Raw genomic sequence first — 21,316 nt, forward strand, 5'->3', positions numbered from 1 at the left:
GGAACTTGTTCAGTTTATGTCTCAGTTGTTGAATCTTATGTTCATACAAATATATACACGTTAAGTTTGCTGGAAATAAACACAGTTGACAGTGAGAGGACGTTTCTTCTTTTGCAGTTTAGTTTGTTGCGTAATAAATACGATAATGGTCTCACCCGTAGACGAGGTAGTTGTTCTCCCAGCGGTATCTCATCTCAAGGACAAACTCCTGCCAGAGGTGAGCCACCGCCCTGACCCCTCCATGGTAGAAGTTAACCAGACACACACACAGAGCCAGGCGGTATGTCAGACTGTCACTAGGCGCAGACTTCAGCTGGTTGTACAGGTTCTGGATGGAGACAGTTGACAAAGAGAATGCAATCAGGATGCGGTACTACAGACAATTACACTAATCAATCATGGATTTTCTGAATGTGTAAGTTTGACAATTGAAAATTGTGTTTGTGAGTTTCGTTCAGTAAGGAACAATCTCGTTCACACTGAAAAAAGACGAGTGCTTTTATCAGACAAGTTCAGGTATTTAAATGTTTTTTTGGAATGTCATGCCTACTGAACACACCCCTGATGTACAATGTCTGTCTGTGAGAACAATAGTGAGATAGAGATAGAGGGCAGACATACATAGTCGTCAGACTCCTTCTCTTCTGGTTTCCCATCAGTATTCAATTGAGAAGCCTTGCTCTCGCTGTTCTCTGATGATGACTTGTCTATGGCGGCGTCTGGGAAGAGATACTGAGAGACACACACACAAATATGAGCTTAACCATTCTCTTACATAGGGAACATCCATTCCATTTCACCCTTTGAACAAAAAAAAAACCCTCAAGGAACAATTATGCTACTAACGGAGTCTGGTTTAAATGTTTTATTCACCTCACTGACTCACCACTGAGCCTCTAGCAGTGTGTGTATTCCAAAATGGCACCCTATTCACTATTCAGTCCAATACTTTTGACCAGGACCCATAAAGGCCCTTAGGGGCTTGCCAATTGAGACTCCAAGTGTCTTCACGGCTGATTAAGAAACTGTTCCACACAGCAATGCCAGTGGAGCCTGGCTGCAGACTCGGCTCCCTTTCTCTCCTCTCAGTGAATGTCTGGAGCTCTCTCTCTCTCACAGCCACTGAGGCAGAGCCACTTGTGTACTATGTCAGAAAGACTAAATCCCCATAAATCCTTCAGAGGGCTGCGGTAGACATCTGAGCAGGCCAAACACATGGCCTAGCGTACCCATCAGAACTGATGCATTGTTTATATTGGGTTTCACTGTGTGTGTGTGTGTCTATGCGTTGCCGCTCTCACCAGCAGTATGGAGTTGAGTACATCGTTGCTGAGCGGTGATTCGTCGACGCGGCGGTGGCGGCGGATGCGTTTGCGGGCGCTGTGCACCATGTTAGAGACAGACAGCTTGGGGATGGGCACGGCCGTGGGCTCTGTCAACTTAGACAGGGCATGGCTGATGTCATCTGTAACCACAGGGGAGGGGAGGGAGAGAGAGAAAAATTATACACAGGGAGGGAATGAGGGTGGGCTCTGACAGAGAGAGCATATGCTCCCTTCACATGCACCAGCAAACAAACAAAAATGGAAAGACACAAGCCAAGGGTGCATCTCAATAGTCCAAAGTGGCTTCATGTTCTACTCTTCCTTTCCTCCATCAGCACTGAGCTCTGCACAAATCCCCTTTGGGCATACAACATATTGGAAAATGAGAGGGAGTGAGTGATGTTAGACTATTGAGACACACCCCAGTAGCCATAGCAGACACTAATAGAGGGAGTCCTATTACCTTTGCCTTCCTCCTCAACTGGACCCCGTCCCAGGATCTCCTCTGTTGACTCTTTCTTAGAGCACAGCTTGAAGAACTCCGTCAGGAAGTCACCTGGGATGGGCAACATGAGGTTTTATTACAATCAATTCAAAGTCAAAAAAGCTTTATTGTAGGATTGGGCAATGGCAACCTTTGTCGTATCGTGCTTAGGTACCCATAAAACATTGTGATATACGATGCTCTCTCTATTGGCCACCAAAACATTTAATCAGCTAAAACAGTTGCGCTATAGTGCGAAATTGAATGCAACTGGAAGAACCATGACAAAAGATAAATGTTGTTGAAAGCCTGGGAAGAGGCAAAGTGCCGGCAATGGCAAATATTTTCTAATTTTACATTCCGGTGGAGGAGCAGAACTGGTTTGTGTGTGTGTGTGTGTGTCTGTGTGTGTGTGTGTGTGTGTGTGTGTGGCACGTACATGCTGGAGCAGTAACTGTCTGATGAGGAACGGACTTTCTTCCTGTAGTGAACTAGGTTATAGGCCTACATCACGGGCTGGATAGAATCAGTCTTCAAAACTGGCCAATAATAGCGGTATTTGCATCATAAAATAATATAACAAACAATATTATTTATTTTTCTCTCGCTCCTAAAGCTGTGACTGAGAATAGCCTATGCCTAGACCATAGACTTCCATTCTGGTTATTTTTGAAAGCCACAACAACTTTAGAGCAACACCTTCGTAGGCTACTATATTTGGGAAATAAGCTACGGTTCATAACTTTAAACTAGTCATAAAGCTTTTATGATCGGCCTAGTAGGAGGATCGGTTATTGGCCATTTGGTTTTCAACCTCGCATGGAAGGATTTTCCCGGCCAGCACGAGTCATTTCTTTCTTAAAAGCTTAAACTTGATTTAACTTGACATTCTATTTTCCTATTGATATTGTTTGTTCTCTCTAATTATTAATACTCTGGCTACCTTAAGTTTTTAGACTATTCAAATAAATTTGAGAAGGAACTCTGTTACGTCCATTGCTTGATCGGAGACAAGCCAATCATATTTATAGCCTATCGAATGGAGAGAGAAAGGAATATAGGACACATGTTTTTTTAAACAGCTCGACACAAGATAGTTAAATCAGTGTCCGATATAAAATAGGCCATAACAAATAGGAATAGGCAACTTACTCTGAATGTCACCTGTGTGCTGCCCTGTGACACTCAGTCTTTTTACTGGGAGGTGCCAGTCAAGATCAAATAGGCTAAAACCATCATCTGTCACATGATTTAGTCACCATCGACCTAACCCTACTTTATTGTCCAACAAATCTTACAAAAGACGTGTTTTGCATGTAGTTCCCAAAACCCCCACTATACACATATCTGGTAGCTGAAGGACAACGGAAATACACACTGCTCTACATGGGTATCCATGGGATTTTATAATGTTTCTTTAAGGTCAGTAAGTCTTTTTGTGAAGGTCTTACCGAGCAAACAGGTGGGGCTGTCTGCTTTCCTGACTCGGACTGACCAATGAGGGGCCTGGAGCGGGTCCAGATCACTGTAAGGTCACACAGAGAACACAGTCAGACAACACAGGGGAGGAAGGTAAACTGGCCCTGGATCGTTTCAGTGGTTCACATTTACCATTATAGTCAAGGTTAGGACTGAACAATGGCTATTAAAACATGGTGCTCTGAAAGGAGGAAAGGTTCCTTGTTAGTGTGGTATATTTTACAGCCTGGAACGTCCTGGTGTTAGTATAGGGATTATATAGTGGAAAGAGTAATTACATGATAATCATCTATTGACCTTTTGGTTAATTTGAGATCCTTGAAATAAGGACCACTAAACATCACTTGCCATATAATCTACACTGAGTGTACAAAACATTAAGAACACCTGCTCTTTCCATGACACAGAGTGACCAGGTGAAAGCTATGATGTCACTTGATAAATCCACTTCAAATCAGTGTAGATGAAGGGCAGGAAACAGGTTAAATTATTTTTAAGCCTCGAGACATGGATTGTGTATGTGTGCCATTCAGAGGGTGAATGGGCAAAATAAATATTTAAGTGTCCTTGAACGGGGTATGGTAGTACATGCCAGGCTCACCGGTTTGTGTCAAGAACTGCAACGCTGCTGGGTTTTTCACACACAACAGTTTACTGTGTGTATCAAGACTGGTCCTCCACCCAAAGGACATCCAGCCATTTAGATACAACTGTGGGACTCATTGGAGTCAACATGGGCCAGAATCCCCATGGAACACTTGACACCTTATAGAGTCCATGCCCTGACAAATTGAGGCAGTTCTGAGGGCAAAAAGGGGTTCTTACCCAGGTATATTACCCATTCAGTCAGGGAAGGTAGAATTTACATTTCAACTCATATCTTCTTTTTTTAAACGCCAAAACACCATGTATAACATTTCTATCCCAGAATGCCCAAAGGGGATTCAACAATAAATCCAACCATCAAAATAAAACCCAAAACATATTTGGAGGAGGACCATCTTAGGCTGGGCTAATCTCGGTCTTCGATTCTCTTCAGAGGGCTGAGATTAGTCTCGATGTCTTTATACAGTGAATGTCATGAACATTTAGGATGAAGGGCCTCGAAGAAAAACACAAACACTGTTAATAAGATGCGCTGGCTCACTGAGCACCACTTTATCACTAAACTGAAAAGCGTAAAGTCATTCAGCTTTAATGCAGTTGAACAAGCGAGTGCTGATGCTAGGGCTGAAGTACTTGTTATATCAACTCCCACACAACTCCTCCAGATCCATCCTCAACACCTACACTGTCTGGCACACAGGAAATTATTATGGGCAACAATCTTTCCCAATGTTTCAAAGGGAACTTGTTTCATTGTTGGCATCACCTACCTGGAGGTTCCCTCTCTCTGTCTATCTCAATGCTCACTTACTTGATGAGTTTAAGCTGGCTACTGATTCTATTTATTAAAGACGACACCTCCATCTTCCCTGTCTAAATACCTGTCATTCTGTGGGGGGACAAACAATGTTGTTGATAGATCATAGCTCAGGTTGTTGAGATGTTTTTTCAGTGTGTGTCAACCAGCAGGGCAGAAGAGAGAGGGAGGGTGGTGGTGGATACATACGAGTACACATCGTTATCCACCACGATGCCTTCTGTCAGGTGGGGCCAGGTGGTCGCTAGGTGAAGCTCACTAAACAACAATTAAATACAGATATGTTTGTTTCGCATAATCAAGATTAATTAATTACATAAAACAATTAATTACAGGCTCTTATTAAAAGACACAAATAATACACATGACCAATGATGTAAATTGCTAAATTAAGCATGAATTGTTTTATCGGCATGGCTACAGTACCATCGATCCTACCTGATTGGATCCTCACACGCTCCAAATGGTAGCTTCCCGAACTCCACCCCTCCCACCTCACCTCCGAGGAGAGCGTCGAAGTCTGGAGGCAGCAAAAAAACAAAAAAAAACACTTACCTTCATTGTTCAAACATGACTTTGATTCAGCACACAATACTTCCACTTAGAAGTAGCAAGAAGAACCCAAACTGTAAACACTTTTTACGCTTTATCATCTTCAATGCCTTGAAGGCAGGCAAATTCATCCCATAAAAACTAAAGGTCCAAATATACTCTGGTCTCTCAAACTAGAGCTCACCAGCCCCATTCAAGAGGAGCAGAAATAGTGACTGTTTGTAAGCCGTTTAAAAATCTGAGCTCTTACCTTTTATCGCCTTCCCTGCACCATTCAAAGAGTTGAGCATCTCTTTGCAGCACTAAAATGTACCCCAGGGAGCAGCACTTAACATGACCGTGGGAAGAATCATCCACTATTGAATTTGGAGCATAGAGATTGAGTGGATTATATCAGTTTCCTAAAAAAGTTGGCAATGCGCGTGGAGGCGTTGAAAGACCGGTTCCAATACACTATGGTCTAACCTACATAGGCCTAGCACCAAGTTCAGGAGTAAAAATATAATAAGTCACATAAGTTTCATGGACTCAGTGTTCAATAATAGGGTTGAATATGATTTTTTAATGACTAACTCATCTCTGTACCCCACACATACAATTATCATCTGTAAGGTTCTTCAGTCGGGCAGTGATTTCCAACAGATTCAACCACAAAGACCAGGGAGGTTTTCCAATGCCTCGCAAAGAAGAGAACCTATTGGTAGATGGGTATAAATAAATAAAAAGCTGACTTTGAATATCCCTTTGAGCATGGTGAAGTTATTCATTACACTTTGGGTGGTACACCCACTCACTCCAAAAGACACAGGCGTCCTCCCTAACTCAGTTGCCAGAGAGGAAGGAAACCACTCAGCGATTTCAACATGAGGCCAATGGTGGCTTTTTATTTGATTTTTTTTACCTTTATTTAACCAGGCAAGTCAGTTAAGAACAAATTCTTATTTTCAATGACGGCCTAGGAACAATGGGTTAACTGCCTGTTCAGGGGCAGAACGACAGATGTGTACCTTGTCAGCTCGGGGGTTTGAACTTGCAACCTTCCGGTTACTAGTCCAACACTAGGCTACCCTGCCGCTTTAAAACAGTTAGAGTTTAATGGCTATGATCGGAGAAACCTGAGGATGGATCAACAACATTGTAGTTACTCCACAATACTAACCTAAAGGACACAGTGAAAAGAAGGAAGCCTGTACAGACAAAACATATTCCAAAACATGCAACCTGTTTGCAATAAGGGTCTAAATAAAACAACAAAACATTTGGCTAAGAAACTAACTTTATGTCCTGAATAGAAAATGCTATGTTTGAGGAAAATCCAACAACAGATCACAGAGTTCTACTCTTCATATTATCAATCATGGTGGTGGCTGCATCATATTATAGGTATGCTCGTAATCAGCAAGGTTTTTTGGGGGGGTAAAAATAAACGGAATAGAACTAAGTACAGGCAAAATCCTAGAGGAAGACCTGGTTCGGCCTGCTTTCTAACAGACACTGGGTGACGTATTCTAAATTCCCCCTCATCAATCTACACACAATTACCCATAATGGCAAAACATTTAAAACATTTTTGCTAATTTATTATAAACTGAAATATCACATTTAAATAAGTATATAACTATTCAGACCCTTTACTCAGTACTTTGTTGAAGCACCTTTGGCAGCGATTACAGCCTCGAGTCCTCTTGGGTATGACGCTTCAAGCTTGGCACACCTGTATTTGGGGATTGTCTCCCATTCTTTTCTGCAGATCCCCTCAAGCTCTGTCAGGTTGGATGGGGAGAGTTGCTGCACATTTATTTTCAGGTCTCTCCAGAGATGTTCGATCGGGTTCAAGTCCGGGCTCTGGCTGGGCCACTCAAGGACATTCAGAGACTTCTCCCGAAGTCACTCCTGCGTTGTCTTGGCTGTGTGCTTAGGGTCATTGTCCTGTTGGAAGATGAAGCATCGCCCCAGTCTGAGGTCCTGAGCAGGTTTTCATCAAGGATCTCTCTGGACTTCGCTCCGTTCATCTTTCCCTCAATCCTGACTGGTCTCCCAGTTCCTGCCGCTAAAAAACATCCCACAGGATGACGCTGCCACCACCATGCTTCACAGTAAGGATGGTGCCAGGTTTACTCCAGACGTGACACTTGGCATTCAGGCCAAAGAGTTCCATCTTGGTGTCATCAGACCAGAGAATCTTGCCTCTCATTGTCAGAAAGTCTTTAGGTGCCGTTGGGCAAACTCCAAGCAGGCTGTCATGTGCCTTTTACTGAGGAGTGGCTTCCATCTGGTCATTCGACCATAAAGGCCCGATTGGTGGAGTGCTACAGAGATAGTTGTCCTTCTGGAAGTTTCTCTCATCGCCACAGAGGAACTCTATAGCTCTGTCAGAGTGACCATCGGGTTCCTGGTCACCTCCCTGACCAAGACCCTTCTCCCCCGATTGCTCAGCTTGGCCAGGCTGCCAGGTCTAGGAAGAGTCTTGGTGGTTCTAAACTTATTCCATTTAAGACTGATTAAGGCCACTGTGTTCTTGGGGACCTTCAATGGTGCCAACATTTTTGGGTGCCCTTCCCCAGATCGACACAATCCACAATGCTTCGACACAATTCAGTCTTTGGGCTCTACGGAAAATTCCTTCAACCTCATGGCTTGGTTTTTGCTCGGACAGGCACGGTCAACGGTGGGACCTTATATAGACAAGCGTGTGCCTTTCCAAATCACGTCCAATCAATTGAATTTACCACAGTTGGACTCCAATCAAGTTGTAAAAACATCTCAAGAATGATCAAGGCACCTGAGCTCAATTTCGAGTCTCATAGTAAAAGGTCTGAAAACTTAGGTAAATAAGGTATCAGTTTATTTCTAATACATTTGCAAAAAATAAAAATAAACTGTTGTCGCTTTGTCATCGTGGGGTAGTGTGTAGATTGCAGAGGACATATTTATTTAATCCATTTTCGAATAAGGCTGTAACGTAACAAAATGTGGGAAAAGTCAAGGGGTCATAATAACCAGATACATTTCTTCCAGTTTAGTAGGCTGTGTGGTTGTGTTGTTGGTGGTACTGACCAGGGGGCTGCTGAGGCCAGGAGTACTGCTGCCAGTCTTGCAGGACATACGTGAAGCGGATAGCGATGTTGATGGGAGGAAGAGGAGTCAGGGGACAACCCTGGAGAACAACATAAGACAGAGAAGAGAAAAAGGGAAAAGGGCAGAAACAGAAAGAGTCAAGATGATGTATTATCTTGTTCCATCCATCATATGTACATTTAATCCAAGTAAAAATTCTCTGTCTAAGGTCAGTTAGGATCACCACATTATTTTAAGAAATGTGAAATGTCAGAATAATAGTAGAGAGAATGATCTATTTCAGCTTTTATTTCTTTCATCACATTTCCAGTGGGTCAGAAGTTCACATACACTCAATTAGTATTTGGTAGCATTGCATTTGGTATTTGGTAGCCTTCCACAAGTTTCCCACAATAAGTTGGGTGAATTTTGGCCGATTCCTCCAGACAGAGCTGGTGTAACTGAATCAGGTTTGTAGGCCTCCTTGCTCACACATGCTTTTTCAGTTCTGCCCACACATTGAGGTCAGGGCTTTGTGATGGCCACTCCAATACCATGACTTTGTTGTCCTTAAGCCATTTTGCCACAACTTTGGAAGTAAGCTTGGGGCTATTTGGGGTGGCAGCGTAGCCTAGTGGTTAGAGCGTTGGACTAGTAACCGCAAGGTTGGAAGATCGAATCCCTGAGTTGACAAGGTACAAATCTGTCGTTCTGCCCCTGAACAAGGCAGTTAACCCACTGTTCCTAGGCAGTCATTGAAAATAAGAATTTGTTCTTAACGGACTTGCCTAGTAAAAATAATTGTCCATTTGGAAGACCAATTTGCAACCAAGCTTTTAACTTCCTGACTGATGTCTTGAGATGTTGCTTGAATATATCCACATAATTTTCCTTCCTCGTGATGCCATCAATTCTGGGAAATGCACTAGTCCCTCCTGCAGCAAAGCACCCCCACAACATGATGCTGCCAACCCCGTGCTTCATGGTTGGGATGGTGTTCCTTGGCTTGCAAGCGTCCCAATTTTTCCTCCAAACATAACGATGGTCATTTTGGCCAAACAGTTCTATTTTTGTTTCATCAGACCAGAGGACATTTCTCCAAAAAGTATGATCTTTGTCCCCATGTGCAGTTGCAAACCGTAGTCTGGCTTTTTTATGGCATTTTTGGAGCAGTGGCTTCTTTCTTGCTGAGCGGCCTTTCAGGTTATGGCAATATAGGACTCGTTTTACTGTGGATATAGATACTTTTGTGCCTGTTTCCTCCAGCATCTTCACAGGGTCCTATGCTGTTGTTCTCGGATTGATTTGCACTTTTCACAACAAAGTACGTTCACCTCTAGATGACAGAAAGTGTCTCCTTCCTGAGTGGTATGACGGCTGCGTGGTTTTTATACTTGCGTACTATTGTTTGTACAGATGAACGTGGTACCTTCAGACGCTTGGAAATTGCTCCCAAGGATGAACCTTGAAAGGCCTTGAAAATACATCCACAGGTACACCTCCAATTGACTCAAATGATGTCAATTAGCCTATCAGAAGCTTCTAAAGCCATGACATAATTTTCTGGAAGTTTCAAAGCTGTTTAAAGGCACAGTCAACTTAGTGTATGTAAACTTCTGGCCCACAGGAATTGTGATACAGTGAATTATTAGTTAAATAATCTGTCTGTAAACAATTGTTGGAATAATTACTTGTGTCATGCACAAATTAGATGTCCTAACCGACTTGCCAAAACTGTAGTTTGTTAACAAGAAATTGGTGGAGTGGTTGAAAAATTAATTTTAGTGACTCCAACCTAAGTGTATGTAAACTTTAGAGTTCAACTGTATCATAGAATTTAATTGTAGGACTGAGTGCCCGGACCCAGATTAACCCTAGTCATGGCTGAACAAGCATGCTCAATGGAGATTCACCATTAAGTACATCCTAGTCCACTATGCTTACTCTCATTCCTGGGAAACCAGTCTTACAATTATTTATGGGTGACCCATGTGAAAGGCACTACTCATAAAAGCCCATGTAAGGCAATAAGTAAGCCCTGGTCCTTCCATACTCACTATTTTGGACTTGAAGATGTCCAGTAGGCCTGAGAGATGGTTGTATTGGCTGGGCACTTTGCGAAGGTGGACCATCTCAAAGTCGGTACGCACCCCCAGGCCCTGGCACTCCCCATGGTACATCCTCCTCCACTTCTGCTGGATCTGCACAAACATGGGTACCTGGCTGCATGGCATCCACAGGGATAGAGGACGTTAATGGGGATAAGTCACTTCAAATTCATTCAGATGTTTTGTGGGAAGGTAGCCACACATTGAAATCCTGTTGCTACTCTAACTACACCTGTTCTTGTGTCAAGATGAGGTAATGTCCTATGCCATCAGTTGTGAAGACATAGCTATGCGCATCATTCACCAAATTAATGAGATATATAAACACCATCTAGTCAAATCATTTTAGATGTTGCTCATCTTTCCCATTCGTTTGGGATCGAGGCATTCAGTTGGAGCTGCACAACAGACAAATTGTGATGTTTGAAAAACTTTGATTTTGAGAGACATGCAAGGCATCTCTGGTATCAATGTGGAAGAGCAGGCACACACTGAAATCCTGTAACTACCTCAGCATCCCTGATATACCACAGCTACACAGCAGCACCTGGTGCACAATAGAGAAATTACAATCAAAACATACACCACCTAGTGGATTGAACAAGTATGGAATTGAAATAATAAGCCTTGTTATATCTATGGATTCATTTATTTTCCTTTTCATTTTTTTTCCAGTCACAAAACAAAATGCAGTAAATGCTCTATGCATTAGTAATAGAACAAGTGTTCGTGCAAGAAAAGAACTTGAAGCTATACAGTGCCTTCGGAAAGTATTCAGACCTCTTTTTCCACATTTTGTTACATTACAGCCTTATTCTAAAATGGATTAAATAAAATAAAAATTGGACGTGATTTGGAAAGGCACACACCTGTCTATATAAGGTCCCACAGTTGACAGTGCATGTCTGAGCAAAAACCAAGCCATGAGGTCGAAGGAATTGTCCGTAGAGCTCCGAGAGTGGATTGTGTCAAGGTACAGATCTGGGGAAGGGCACCAAAACATTTCTGCAGCATTGAAGGTCCCCAAGAACACAGTGGCCTACATAATTCTTAAATGTAAGAAGTTTAGAAACATCAAGACACTTCATAGAGCTGGCCAAACTGAGCAATCGGGGATTTTGGTCAGGGAGGTGACCAAGAACCCGATGGTCACTCCGACAGAGCTCTAAAGTTCCTCTGTGGAGATGGGAGAATCTTTCAGAAGGATAATTATCTCCGCAGCACTCCACCAATCAGGCCTTAATGCTAGAGTGGCCAGACGGAAGCCACTCCTCAGTAAAAGGCACGTGCCAGCCCGCTTGGAGTTTGCCAAAAGGCACCTAAAGACTCTCAGACCACGAGACACAAGATCCTCTGGTGTGATGAAACCAAGACTGAATTATTTGGCCTGAATGCTAAGAGTCACATCTGGAAGAAACCTGGCACCATCCCTTTGGTGAAGCATGGTGGTGGCAGCATCATACTGTGGGATGTTTTTCAGCTTCAGTTACTGGGAGACTAATCAGGATCGAGGCAAAGATGTACGGAGCAAAGACAGAGCGCTCCTTGATGAAAACCTGCTTCAGAGCTCTCAGGACCTCAGACTGGGGCGAAGGTTCACCTTCCAACAGGACAACGACCCTAAGCATAGAGCCAAGACAACGCAGGAGTGGCTTCGGGACTTGTCTCTGATTGTCTTTGAGTGGCCCAGCCAGAGCCCAGGCTTGAACCCGATCGAACATCTCTGGAAAGACCTGACAGAGCTTGAGGGGATCTGCAGAAAAGAATGGGAGAAATTCCCCTAATACAGGTGTGCCAAGCTTCTAGCGTCATACCCAAGAAGACTCGAGGCTGTAATCGCTGCCAAAGTTGTTTCAACAAAGTATTGAGTAAAGGGTCTGAATACTTATGTAAGTGATATTTCCGTTTAAAAAAATAAATAAAAATTAGCAAACATTTCTAAATACCTGTTTTTGCTTTGTCATTATGGGTTATTGTGTGTAGATTGAAAAAATACAATTGAATCAATTTTAGAATAAGGCTGTAACGTAACAAAATGTGGAAAAAGTAAAGGGGTCTGAATAGTTTCTGAAGGTACTGTATGTTCTGATGGTCTGCTACATGCTTCCTTCTCTTATAACCGCGTTATTAGTGTCACTCTGCCTCACAGTAAACTCCCAGAGACACAGTGGGAGGCCAGGTGACCTTGCTGCTACCACAGAGCAGAGCTGCAGAGCCACAGCACTCAGAGCATCTACAATGGTACCATCTCCCATTTAGCCCGGTGTTGCCATGGATACCAGCTGATCTACCGCAATACGATGCCATAGAGAGCTGTACTCACCACCCACAGTGTTGCTATTTTAAAACATGCTTGTGTCATCAAACAGAAACACACACAAAGGGCAGGTTGCCACTAGATGTGTGAATGTGTAAGAACTAACACTGTTTTCCCTTAGCGTAGATTCATGAATATGAATAGAACACATTGGCAGTATCAGCCCTTTTCTTTGTCAAAGCAAATTATGTTACCAATATTAACTTGATTTTCCATAAGAACATAAAGTGATGTTGTGGCATACTAATGTAACTGAATTATAACAATTATACTGTTCCCAAAGAGTATTAGTTAATATATTATTCACTGTTGCTCTGAGTTACTGTCACCTACCAGCCTGTGTTGGCCAGAGAGATGGAGATGGAGCTAAGTAGCAGGTTGCACTTGGACTCACTGATGACCGCCTCACAGTTGGCCCCGGGGGAGATGACCACAAACTCACGCATGCCATACCTGCAAACACAAACGGAATACTTTAAAGAGAGCAGACAGCTACCATCTATCTATCCATCAAGTCTCATTCAAACCAAACTCTGTAATATATTTCTCAAAAAGATCAGACATCAGCTGGATTTAGTGTTAACAAATATCAATAGCAGTTGTTAATGTCTATCTTCAGTCATTTTAATTCCCATCTTAAAATAAATGTAAGAGGTAAAGGTTAGAGGTCGGAGGTTAGGAGACCTGGAGTACTGTACTCACCATCTGACGAGGCAGTGGGCCCTGGGAGGGAAGTCATTGTTCATGCAGAGCAGGTCCTGCATGGCTGTGGGGAAGGCATCTGGAGAGAGAGCAGAGTGGGAATCTTCATTTATATTTTAACATCCACTACGATTCTCTCTGTTGCTGGAGAGCAGAGCAGTGGTCCAGACAAAACTGTGGAGTTCATCCATATAGTCTCATCATATAGTTTCTGTGTTGGAATGGTGTGGGAATACCCTAACACAATGGTGTGGGAATACCCTAACACAATGGTGTGGGAATACCCTAACACAATGGTGTGGGAATACCCTAACCGAATGGTGTGGGAATACCCTAACACAATGGTGTGGGAATACCCTAACCGAATGGTGTGGGAATACCCTAACCGAATGGTGTGGGAATACCCTAACACAATGGTGTGGGAATACCCGAACATAATGGTGTGGGAATACCCGAACATAATGGTGTGGGAATACCCGAACATAATGGTGTGGGAATACCCGAACATAATGGTGTGGGAATACCCGAACATAATGGTGTGGGAATACCCGAACATAATGGTGTGGGAATACCCGAACATAATGGTGTGGGAATACCCGAACATAATGGTGTGGGAATACCCGAACATAATGGTGTGGGAATACCATACTCTGAGGAAATAGCAAGACTTTTTAAATGGTCTGTTTGAGATACAAATTTGAGGTGGGGTTTTTGAAGTGTTTTTGTCCTATTTATGATTTGGCCATAAATACATGTATAGGACAAGTCACCATCATTATTTGGGTATTACATTTACGTCATTTAGCAGACGCTCTTATGAGTTTACAGAATAATTACTTTTAAAAGTGAAATTATCTGCAGCCAAGAAAGGGACCTCTAAAATTTTAGCTTGGAGACTTCATTGGTCACACCCACTACACTAAGTTTGCTACCACTGCTGAAATAAATCCTAGGGGAAACAAGTGACAATTCCTATGAGACAGATATGATAACAGGGATTATAAATAAAAGCCGCAGCAGCAATGTACCCTCCTCAGGTTCCTCCTTCCCCTCGCCCTCCTCAGACTCCTGCTTCAGGCAGTGGTGCGTTACGGAGAATTTAAAATCAGCAAAATTGATATCCTGGGTCTTCTCCTCCCAGGTACCACTGGTGTATTCACCCTGGATCAAGACGACAATCAGGGCATCCATGAATGAATTCAACAAGCTTACCAGATCGCTGCTTATTAATGCGTGGTGCTTCTTACATAACATTAAGGTCTGATTGAATGAGGGTTTATTGTTACCTTCTCTGGTGGTTTGCTTGAATTGTTCCCAATCAACTTCCAGTCATTCAGAACCTCTTCTACTCTGGACACAAACCTAGCAAACAACATGGGGATCATAACATATACCAGCAGAAGTCAGAGAGCAGTGATCACACAAGCAGGCGTGCACAATCTCGAAATAAATGGCTCTGGGAAATACTGTTGATAAGGAAGGACAAGCTACACTACAAGGTCAAAAGTATGTGGACACCTGCTCATCTCATTCCAAAATAATGGGCATTAATATGGAGTTGGTCCCACTTTGCTGCTATAACAGCCTCCACTATTCTGGGAAGGCTTTCCAACTTTATGTTGGAACATTACTGCAGGAACTTGCTTCCATTCAGCCACAAGAGCATTAGTGAGGTCAGGCACTGATGTTGGGCAATTAGGCCTGGCTCGCAGTCAGCGTTCCAATTAATCCCAAAGGTGTTCAATGGGTTGAGGTCAGGAATCTGCCAGTCAAGTTCTTCCACACCGATCTCGACAAACCATTTCTGTATGGACCTTGTTTTATGCACAGGGTCATTGTCATGCTGAAACAGGAAAGTGTCTTCCCCAAACTGTTGCCACAAAGTTGGAAGCACAGAACCATTTAGAATGTCATTGTATGCTGTAGCATTGATGTTTCCATTCACTGGAACTAAGGGGCCTAGCCCGAATCATGAAAAACAACCCCAGACCATTATTCCCCCTCCACCAAACTTCACAGTTGGCACTACGGATTAGAGCAGGTAGCATTCTCCTGGCATCCGCCAAACCTAGATGCGTCCGTCGGACCGACAGATGGTGAAGTGTGATTCATCACTCCAGAGAACGGGTTTACACTGCTCCAGAGTCCAATGGTAGCGAGCTTTACACCACTTCAGCCACAGCTTGGCATTGAGCATGGTGATCTTAGGCTTGTGTGCGGCTGCTTGGCCATGGAAACTCAATTCAGGAAGCTCCCGACTAACAGTTCTTGTGCTGACGTTGCTTCCAGAGGCAGTTTAGTGTTGCAACAGAGGATATACGATTTTTACGAGCTTCAGCGTTCCCATTCTGTGAGATTGTGTGGCCTACCACTTTGTGGCTGAGCAATTGTTGCTCCTAGACATTTCCACTTCACAATAACAGCACTTACAGTTGACCGGGACAGCTCTAGGAGGGCAGAAATTTGATGAACTGACTTGTTGGAAAGGTGGCATCCTATAATGGAAAGTTCCTGAGCTCTTCAGTACGGGCCATTCTACTGCCAATGTTTGTCTCTGGAGATTGCATGGTGTAGGGCTCAATGTTATACACCTGTCAGCAAAGGGTGTGGCTGAAATAACAGAATCCACTCATTTCAAGTATGTCCACACACCTTTGGCCATGTAGTGTATGTAGGGCTCTGCTGAGCTGTCAACATTGGTAAGAACAGTTGCTTTCTTTTGCAATTATGATGTGACAGGACAGTTAGCTAACCTATGGGTAAACCACTAACAAAACCCTTACAAAAAATATTGCCGTTTTGAAACTGCAGTAAAAGTGAAGTAACTGCAGTCGACTGTTGTATTTTGTACGCAGTAATTGCAGAATAGCTGCACTGTAACTGCAGTTGTACTGCAATATTTATTCGTGGAGGAATGCAATGCAAACCAGCATAGCTAGCTGATTGAGCAAAGTGATTGACAGCACAAGACAGGAGACGAGAACGTTGTCTGTCATATACTCAGCATATTATGCTAGCTATATGGAACAGGCGAACTATATTTGGCCAGCCATGAATAGCTTCTAATCCAATTCTTCTAGCTAGTCTGATGATGATTCACAACTAACGTTACTGTTGTTGTTATTAGCTAAAGCTAATTTAGCTAGCCAGAGATCTCCAGTATCCACCTACCTCTCCCACTCCGACGCGGTGGTAAAATCCGTGATCTCGAAGACCTCCGACTCCGGCTGTAAAGGAAATAACGTTAACATCCAATATTTTCTAAACATGTTTAATATGATGCAATGTTTACTTTATAAACTGTACACCAGTACTGTACTCACGTCACTGTCAGCCGCCATCATGAATTCCTGTTTATGAATTTTGCTGTCCGTTGCATTATGGGATTCTTGTCGATGGAGTCTCTTCCGCAATTAAGCAATGACGTCACCGAATTTGACACATTTTACACCGAACAAAGCTTTTGACACAAGGCTCGTGCTTTGACAATTTACCTTCATTCGAGTACTTTGTTTTAAATTCCTTTATTTAATGCAGTTTCATTTGTTCATCTAGTAGTAACAGTAGTAGAAAAATACATCTTACTTTTACAACTTAGTCTTGGAATTAATATCAGTCTGCATATTGTCAAACACTCAAATCAGATCAAATCAAATGTTATTTATCACATGCGCAGAATACAACAAGTGTAGCCCTTACAGTGAAATGCTTACTTACAAGCTCTTAACCAACAATGCAGTTACTTAACCAGTTTATGCAGATACAATTATTGCTTTGATACATATTGTAATATATTTGTTATTAAAGGTGATATGATGGCATAATAATAAGCTTTTATTGGAGACGTGAAATGCCTTCATATAATAAGCCATATTGGAGACGTGAAATGCCTTCATATAATAAGCCATATTGGAGACGTGAAATGCCTTCATATAATAAGCCATATTGGAGACGTGAAATGCCTTCATGGACACATGTTGCCAGCAGAGGGCAGCAAATAGTGACACATGTGACATTACACAAGGTATTTACCGAACACACAATGCCAGTTCCGTAAGTGCCCGTGACTCGTCAGTTCTTCCAATGTATTCGAACCGAGGAGGTAAGCAAACTACACACTTAAAGAAAAATATATTAACGGTGCTCAAAAACTAATGATGATGTAAGGTAGGCAATGTTTTTTACTGGAATTTTCATTCGGCATTTTACCAAAAGTGAAAGAGTGCTGTGTTTTTGGTGCATGGAAGTTACTGCTAAAGAAGGTACTTTAACAAACTGGACTGCAATGTAATTAATGAAGTATAATAATGTTTCTGCATGCATAATAACACACTTTCATGTTCTTATTATTCTAGGTTCCACTTTAATTCAGAGGAGGATTACATCATTTCAATCATGAAGTCAGTTGTCAGCATTTCTTCCTCAGTTAGGGCTGTGTGTCAGTACTCTCCCAACTATTTAGTGACTTGTACTCGGGGATTAATACGTCACTCAGATTCATCTGGAAGAATATTGAAATCGGACGTTTCTTTTAAAGCCAGAATGGCACAACCAAAAAGTAGTTTAGGCTGCTTCCATAACACACGTGAGATGGGGGCGGTGGCGCAACAGTTAAGTAACCTCCCATTTGCAGAAGAGAAAGACTACGAATTAAGGGTTCATCCGGAGAAACACCTTTTGCCCAAAACAGCTGGACAGCCTTCCATTGACACCCAATTAGGAACCAGTGCTTCACCAACAAAACTAGGGCACGTAAATGTGGAGACACTTTCTGTCAAATCCCTTTTCGAGGTTGAGGTTTTACCTGAGTTGTTAACACGTTTGAAAGAAGCTCCCAGCAATGAGAAAACTGAGGGTCTGGCAACCTTACTGGGAGTATGTGTTGAGTTTGGTGTGGACTATCAAAGTTCAATTGTCTCTAGATTGAAAGAGGAGTGGAGGACACACCTCTCCAAAACAGACATTGGGGTCATTCACCTGTGCCATCTTGGAGAAGTAGCCTATAATCTGGAGGGGAAGAGGTCAGAGATTGTTGAGCAGGTTCTCGACTCCGTGAGCATCAGAATTGATGCTCTCACCCAAAATGAAACCGCTCGTGTGTACTCCTTCCTTGCACTACTCGAGGACCCACACCATTGCCAAGATCTCATGTCAAGACTACACAGACACACAGAGAAATTGATACACAGACTACAAGCCATCAACATCAGTGACATCTTCCACTCCCTGGTGGCATTACAACAGAGGCAGGCCATTGCACTGATTGTGAAGCTGAGCAGACGGGCCTCTAGGGTATTCAGATCGTTCCAAGATGAAGAGCTCATCAAAGTTCTAGGTGCCTTAATGCATTTCGGTCAGCATGGTGAAGACTTCATAACAGCCATGGAAAAGCACCTGCCAGTGAAAATAGTAGACGCAGACCCCGAACTCACAAGCGTGGTGATGGAGTTTTGCCTTCAGATGAGGTGTCGCTCAGAGCCCATATTCGAAGCTGTGGCTGAGAGCTTTATTTGCAACTCAGAGAAGTATACCACACCCCAGATAGCCCGGCAGATCATTGCCATGGGGAGACTGAGCTACCTGCCCCAGTGCTCCAGTCAGATGTTTAAGAAGCTGGAGAGTGTGCTGTCCTCTCGCTTCTCCCAGTTCCAGCCCAGGGCTCTGATTGAGGTGCTCCACTCCTGTATTCACCTGGAGAGGTTTCCACTCAACTTTGTGTCCAAAGTCTTCAGCCCCTACTTCCTACAGAGGTTGCAAGGTAGGCTAGTCAGTTTTGGTGTGTGTGTGTGTGTGTGTGTGTGTAAAAAAAAAAGTGAGAGCTAAAGTAAACGGGCTACATGTGAGTATGTGTGCACAATTTCATGTCAGGTGTGTATATGTCTATGTAACAGGGTCAGTTTTGTCCTTTCCATTCAGTTGCAAATTAAATTCCTCCAGATGATGGTCAGAAATAGTCTTTGGTTTAAGTTACATCATACTAGCAGCACAGTTCTGTCACTGTCCACCGCTGAGATAGCCAGAGTCATGTTATGTATGTGTCTGATGACGGCTGCTATTCTTTCCCAGCACAAGGGGAGCCCCTGGACAAGCATGCCTTAGGCCAGCTAACCCAACTCAACCTCTCTATCTCACTAGAGTGCACCTACTACCGGGTGAGTACCTCCCTAATAACATTGTAAATAAACAAATAAATCATACAATAATTATGTCAAATTAAAGCCCTCTGACTCTTACAATGGGCCTTCACGTGTCACACTGAATGAAAAATATTATTTTGTAGTAGTTGGATTGAATACTAAGTTCATTCTGATGTATATACTGTATATTATACTGTGTTCCGTACAGGGCCCGAGATTACCTTACCATCTCCATGTGAAGAAGTTTTCCTCCATGGACCACTCCTTTGAGAGCCCTGTAGAGAGCTACCTGTACAACCAGGTGAAGGGCCCTCTTAACAAGCTGCTAGAGGGAAAGACCTACTACTCTACCAGGGTCTTCACGCAGCCTGGATACACCATAGACGTGGAGATCTGTCTGGATGAGGATGGGTTTGTCCTGCCTCTCTCACAGTGGGACCACACTCATAGGAGGTTAGAGCCATTGGAACTTTGTTAGAGGATCAGTCTGACAGGGCGCTGCACAGACTCATTCCCTGATCTACCAATCACCCTGTTTTCCAAAGTGCCCAATAAGTGGTCCTTGCTTCCAAAGATTATATTCAATTGAAATACAACAATTTATTCCAATGAGCAAATCTTCACAGCACCTTGTTCAGGCAGATCCTCGGACAGAATGATACTTATTGTATTTCACGACTTATCACCCATTGTATAAAATGGCCAGTCAGATAACAGGTTAATTGTTTTCCTCTATGTAGGATTGCCTTGTGCCTGGATGCTCAGGACCGCTTCTGCAGCAACACCCATCACCTTCTGGGAAAGGAGGCCACAAAGAGACGCCACCTCTGCAGAATGGGCTACGAAGTGGTTCAGGTAGGGGAACTCCGCTCCTGGTTACAGGCTAGAATAGACACACAATGTGAGGTGTGTGGAATGTGTGTTAGTACTCTATGTGCTTTGAATTCATCTCTATAATCAATGTAATGTGTCATTTTCTGTGACTGAGTTACATTTGTCGAGGCGTATTTATTTTCTCATGAAGACCTATCTGACATTGGTCTTTGTCTGTATGTTCCCCACCAGATCCCTTACTTTGAATTTGAGAAATTGAGAACACAAGAGGAACGGGTACAATACCTTCATAAGAAGATATTCCCCACAATCTTCAGGTTTTACCGGTGACTTCTCAGATAGGATAGGAGGACGTTGTGACATCACATCCAAGCTCTGTGACCTCTGACCTGACAACATGGCCTTCAACAAGATGAACTAGGATGTTTCTTAAACTGTCTACTAATCATCACAGAAAACATTGGTTTGGATTAGGCATGAACCATCCGTTTCTAAAGTCTTCATAATACTATTATGACTGTGTTGGGGTTATGACAGAGTGGTCTAGAAAAGTGTTAAGTCATTGTACATAATGTGATGGAATTTTTCACAAAATATGGAATATGGCTATGGTAGGTAATAGGTCAAATATAAACTGCATACTTCCATATAGGAGCTTTCTGCAGTTTGTTAGTTATACACTGACTCTATATTCATAAATAAAACAGGTTTGTGTTTCCATGTAAGCTTGAAGGTACTGTATATTTTGTACAATGGACTGTATTTTCCAATACAGATGATTCTATATTGCAAAATAAAATGTGTAAAACCAGTTTTCAAACAACCATGGGGGAAACTCAAAGTTCCTTCGCTGTTATGTGTTTTTGTAAACAATAAACATGATTTGTATAAAGCCTCA

The 21,316-nt window shown here is 42.8% G+C and overlaps 2 protein-coding genes across 3 annotated transcripts in view; one reads left to right on the top strand and one right to left on the bottom strand.

Moving 5' to 3' along the window:
• Positions 1 to 16,829, bottom strand: part of LOC115110152 (RAB3 GTPase activating protein subunit 1) — a 51,046-nt gene extending 34,217 nt beyond the window's left edge. The window contains exons 1-15 of the mRNA XM_029635560.2: positions 16,771 to 16,829; positions 16,619 to 16,674; positions 14,734 to 14,809; positions 14,476 to 14,608; positions 13,448 to 13,526; positions 13,079 to 13,198; positions 10,378 to 10,543; positions 8,321 to 8,420; positions 5,150 to 5,231; positions 4,901 to 4,969; positions 3,261 to 3,334; positions 1,789 to 1,881; positions 1,302 to 1,465; positions 622 to 732; positions 156 to 328 (exon numbers count right to left, since the gene is read on the bottom strand). Of these exons, the coding sequence (XP_029491420.2) occupies positions 156 to 328; positions 622 to 732; positions 1,302 to 1,465; positions 1,789 to 1,881; positions 3,261 to 3,334; positions 4,901 to 4,969; positions 5,150 to 5,231; positions 8,321 to 8,420; positions 10,378 to 10,543; positions 13,079 to 13,198; positions 13,448 to 13,526; positions 14,476 to 14,608; positions 14,734 to 14,809; positions 16,619 to 16,674; positions 16,771 to 16,791 (1,517 nt within the window). The 5' untranslated portion in view covers positions 16,792 to 16,829. The remainder of the gene's footprint in view (positions 1 to 155; positions 329 to 621; positions 733 to 1,301; positions 1,466 to 1,788; positions 1,882 to 3,260; positions 3,335 to 4,900; positions 4,970 to 5,149; positions 5,232 to 8,320; positions 8,421 to 10,377; positions 10,544 to 13,078; positions 13,199 to 13,447; positions 13,527 to 14,475; positions 14,609 to 14,733; positions 14,810 to 16,618; positions 16,675 to 16,770) is intronic.
• A 616-nt stretch (positions 16,830 to 17,445) lies between these two features.
• On the top strand, positions 17,446 to 21,316 carry LOC115115579 (FAST kinase domain-containing protein 3, mitochondrial-like). Of its 2 annotated transcripts, XM_029644063.2 has the most exons (6): positions 17,446 to 17,549; positions 17,803 to 19,205; positions 19,514 to 19,599; positions 19,793 to 20,037; positions 20,325 to 20,439; positions 20,650 to 21,316. In XM_029644063.2, exons 2-6 carry the CDS (start codon positions 17,843 to 17,845, stop codon positions 20,746 to 20,748), a joined length of 1,908 nt encoding a protein of 635 aa, XP_029499923.1. In that variant the 5' UTR covers positions 17,446 to 17,549; positions 17,803 to 17,842; the 3' UTR covers positions 20,749 to 21,316. The 2 variants fall into 2 exon arrangements, with proteins under 2 accessions (XP_029499923.1, XP_064869229.1); XM_065013157.1 differs by lacking the exon at positions 17,446 to 17,549 and having other exon boundaries at positions 17,577 to 19,205.

The sequence above is a fragment of the Oncorhynchus nerka genome, linkage group LG3 (genome assembly GCF_034236695.1).
Source record: "Oncorhynchus nerka isolate Pitt River linkage group LG3, Oner_Uvic_2.0, whole genome shotgun sequence".
In the NCBI taxonomy this organism is placed as follows: domain Eukaryota; kingdom Metazoa; phylum Chordata; class Actinopteri; order Salmoniformes; family Salmonidae; genus Oncorhynchus; species Oncorhynchus nerka.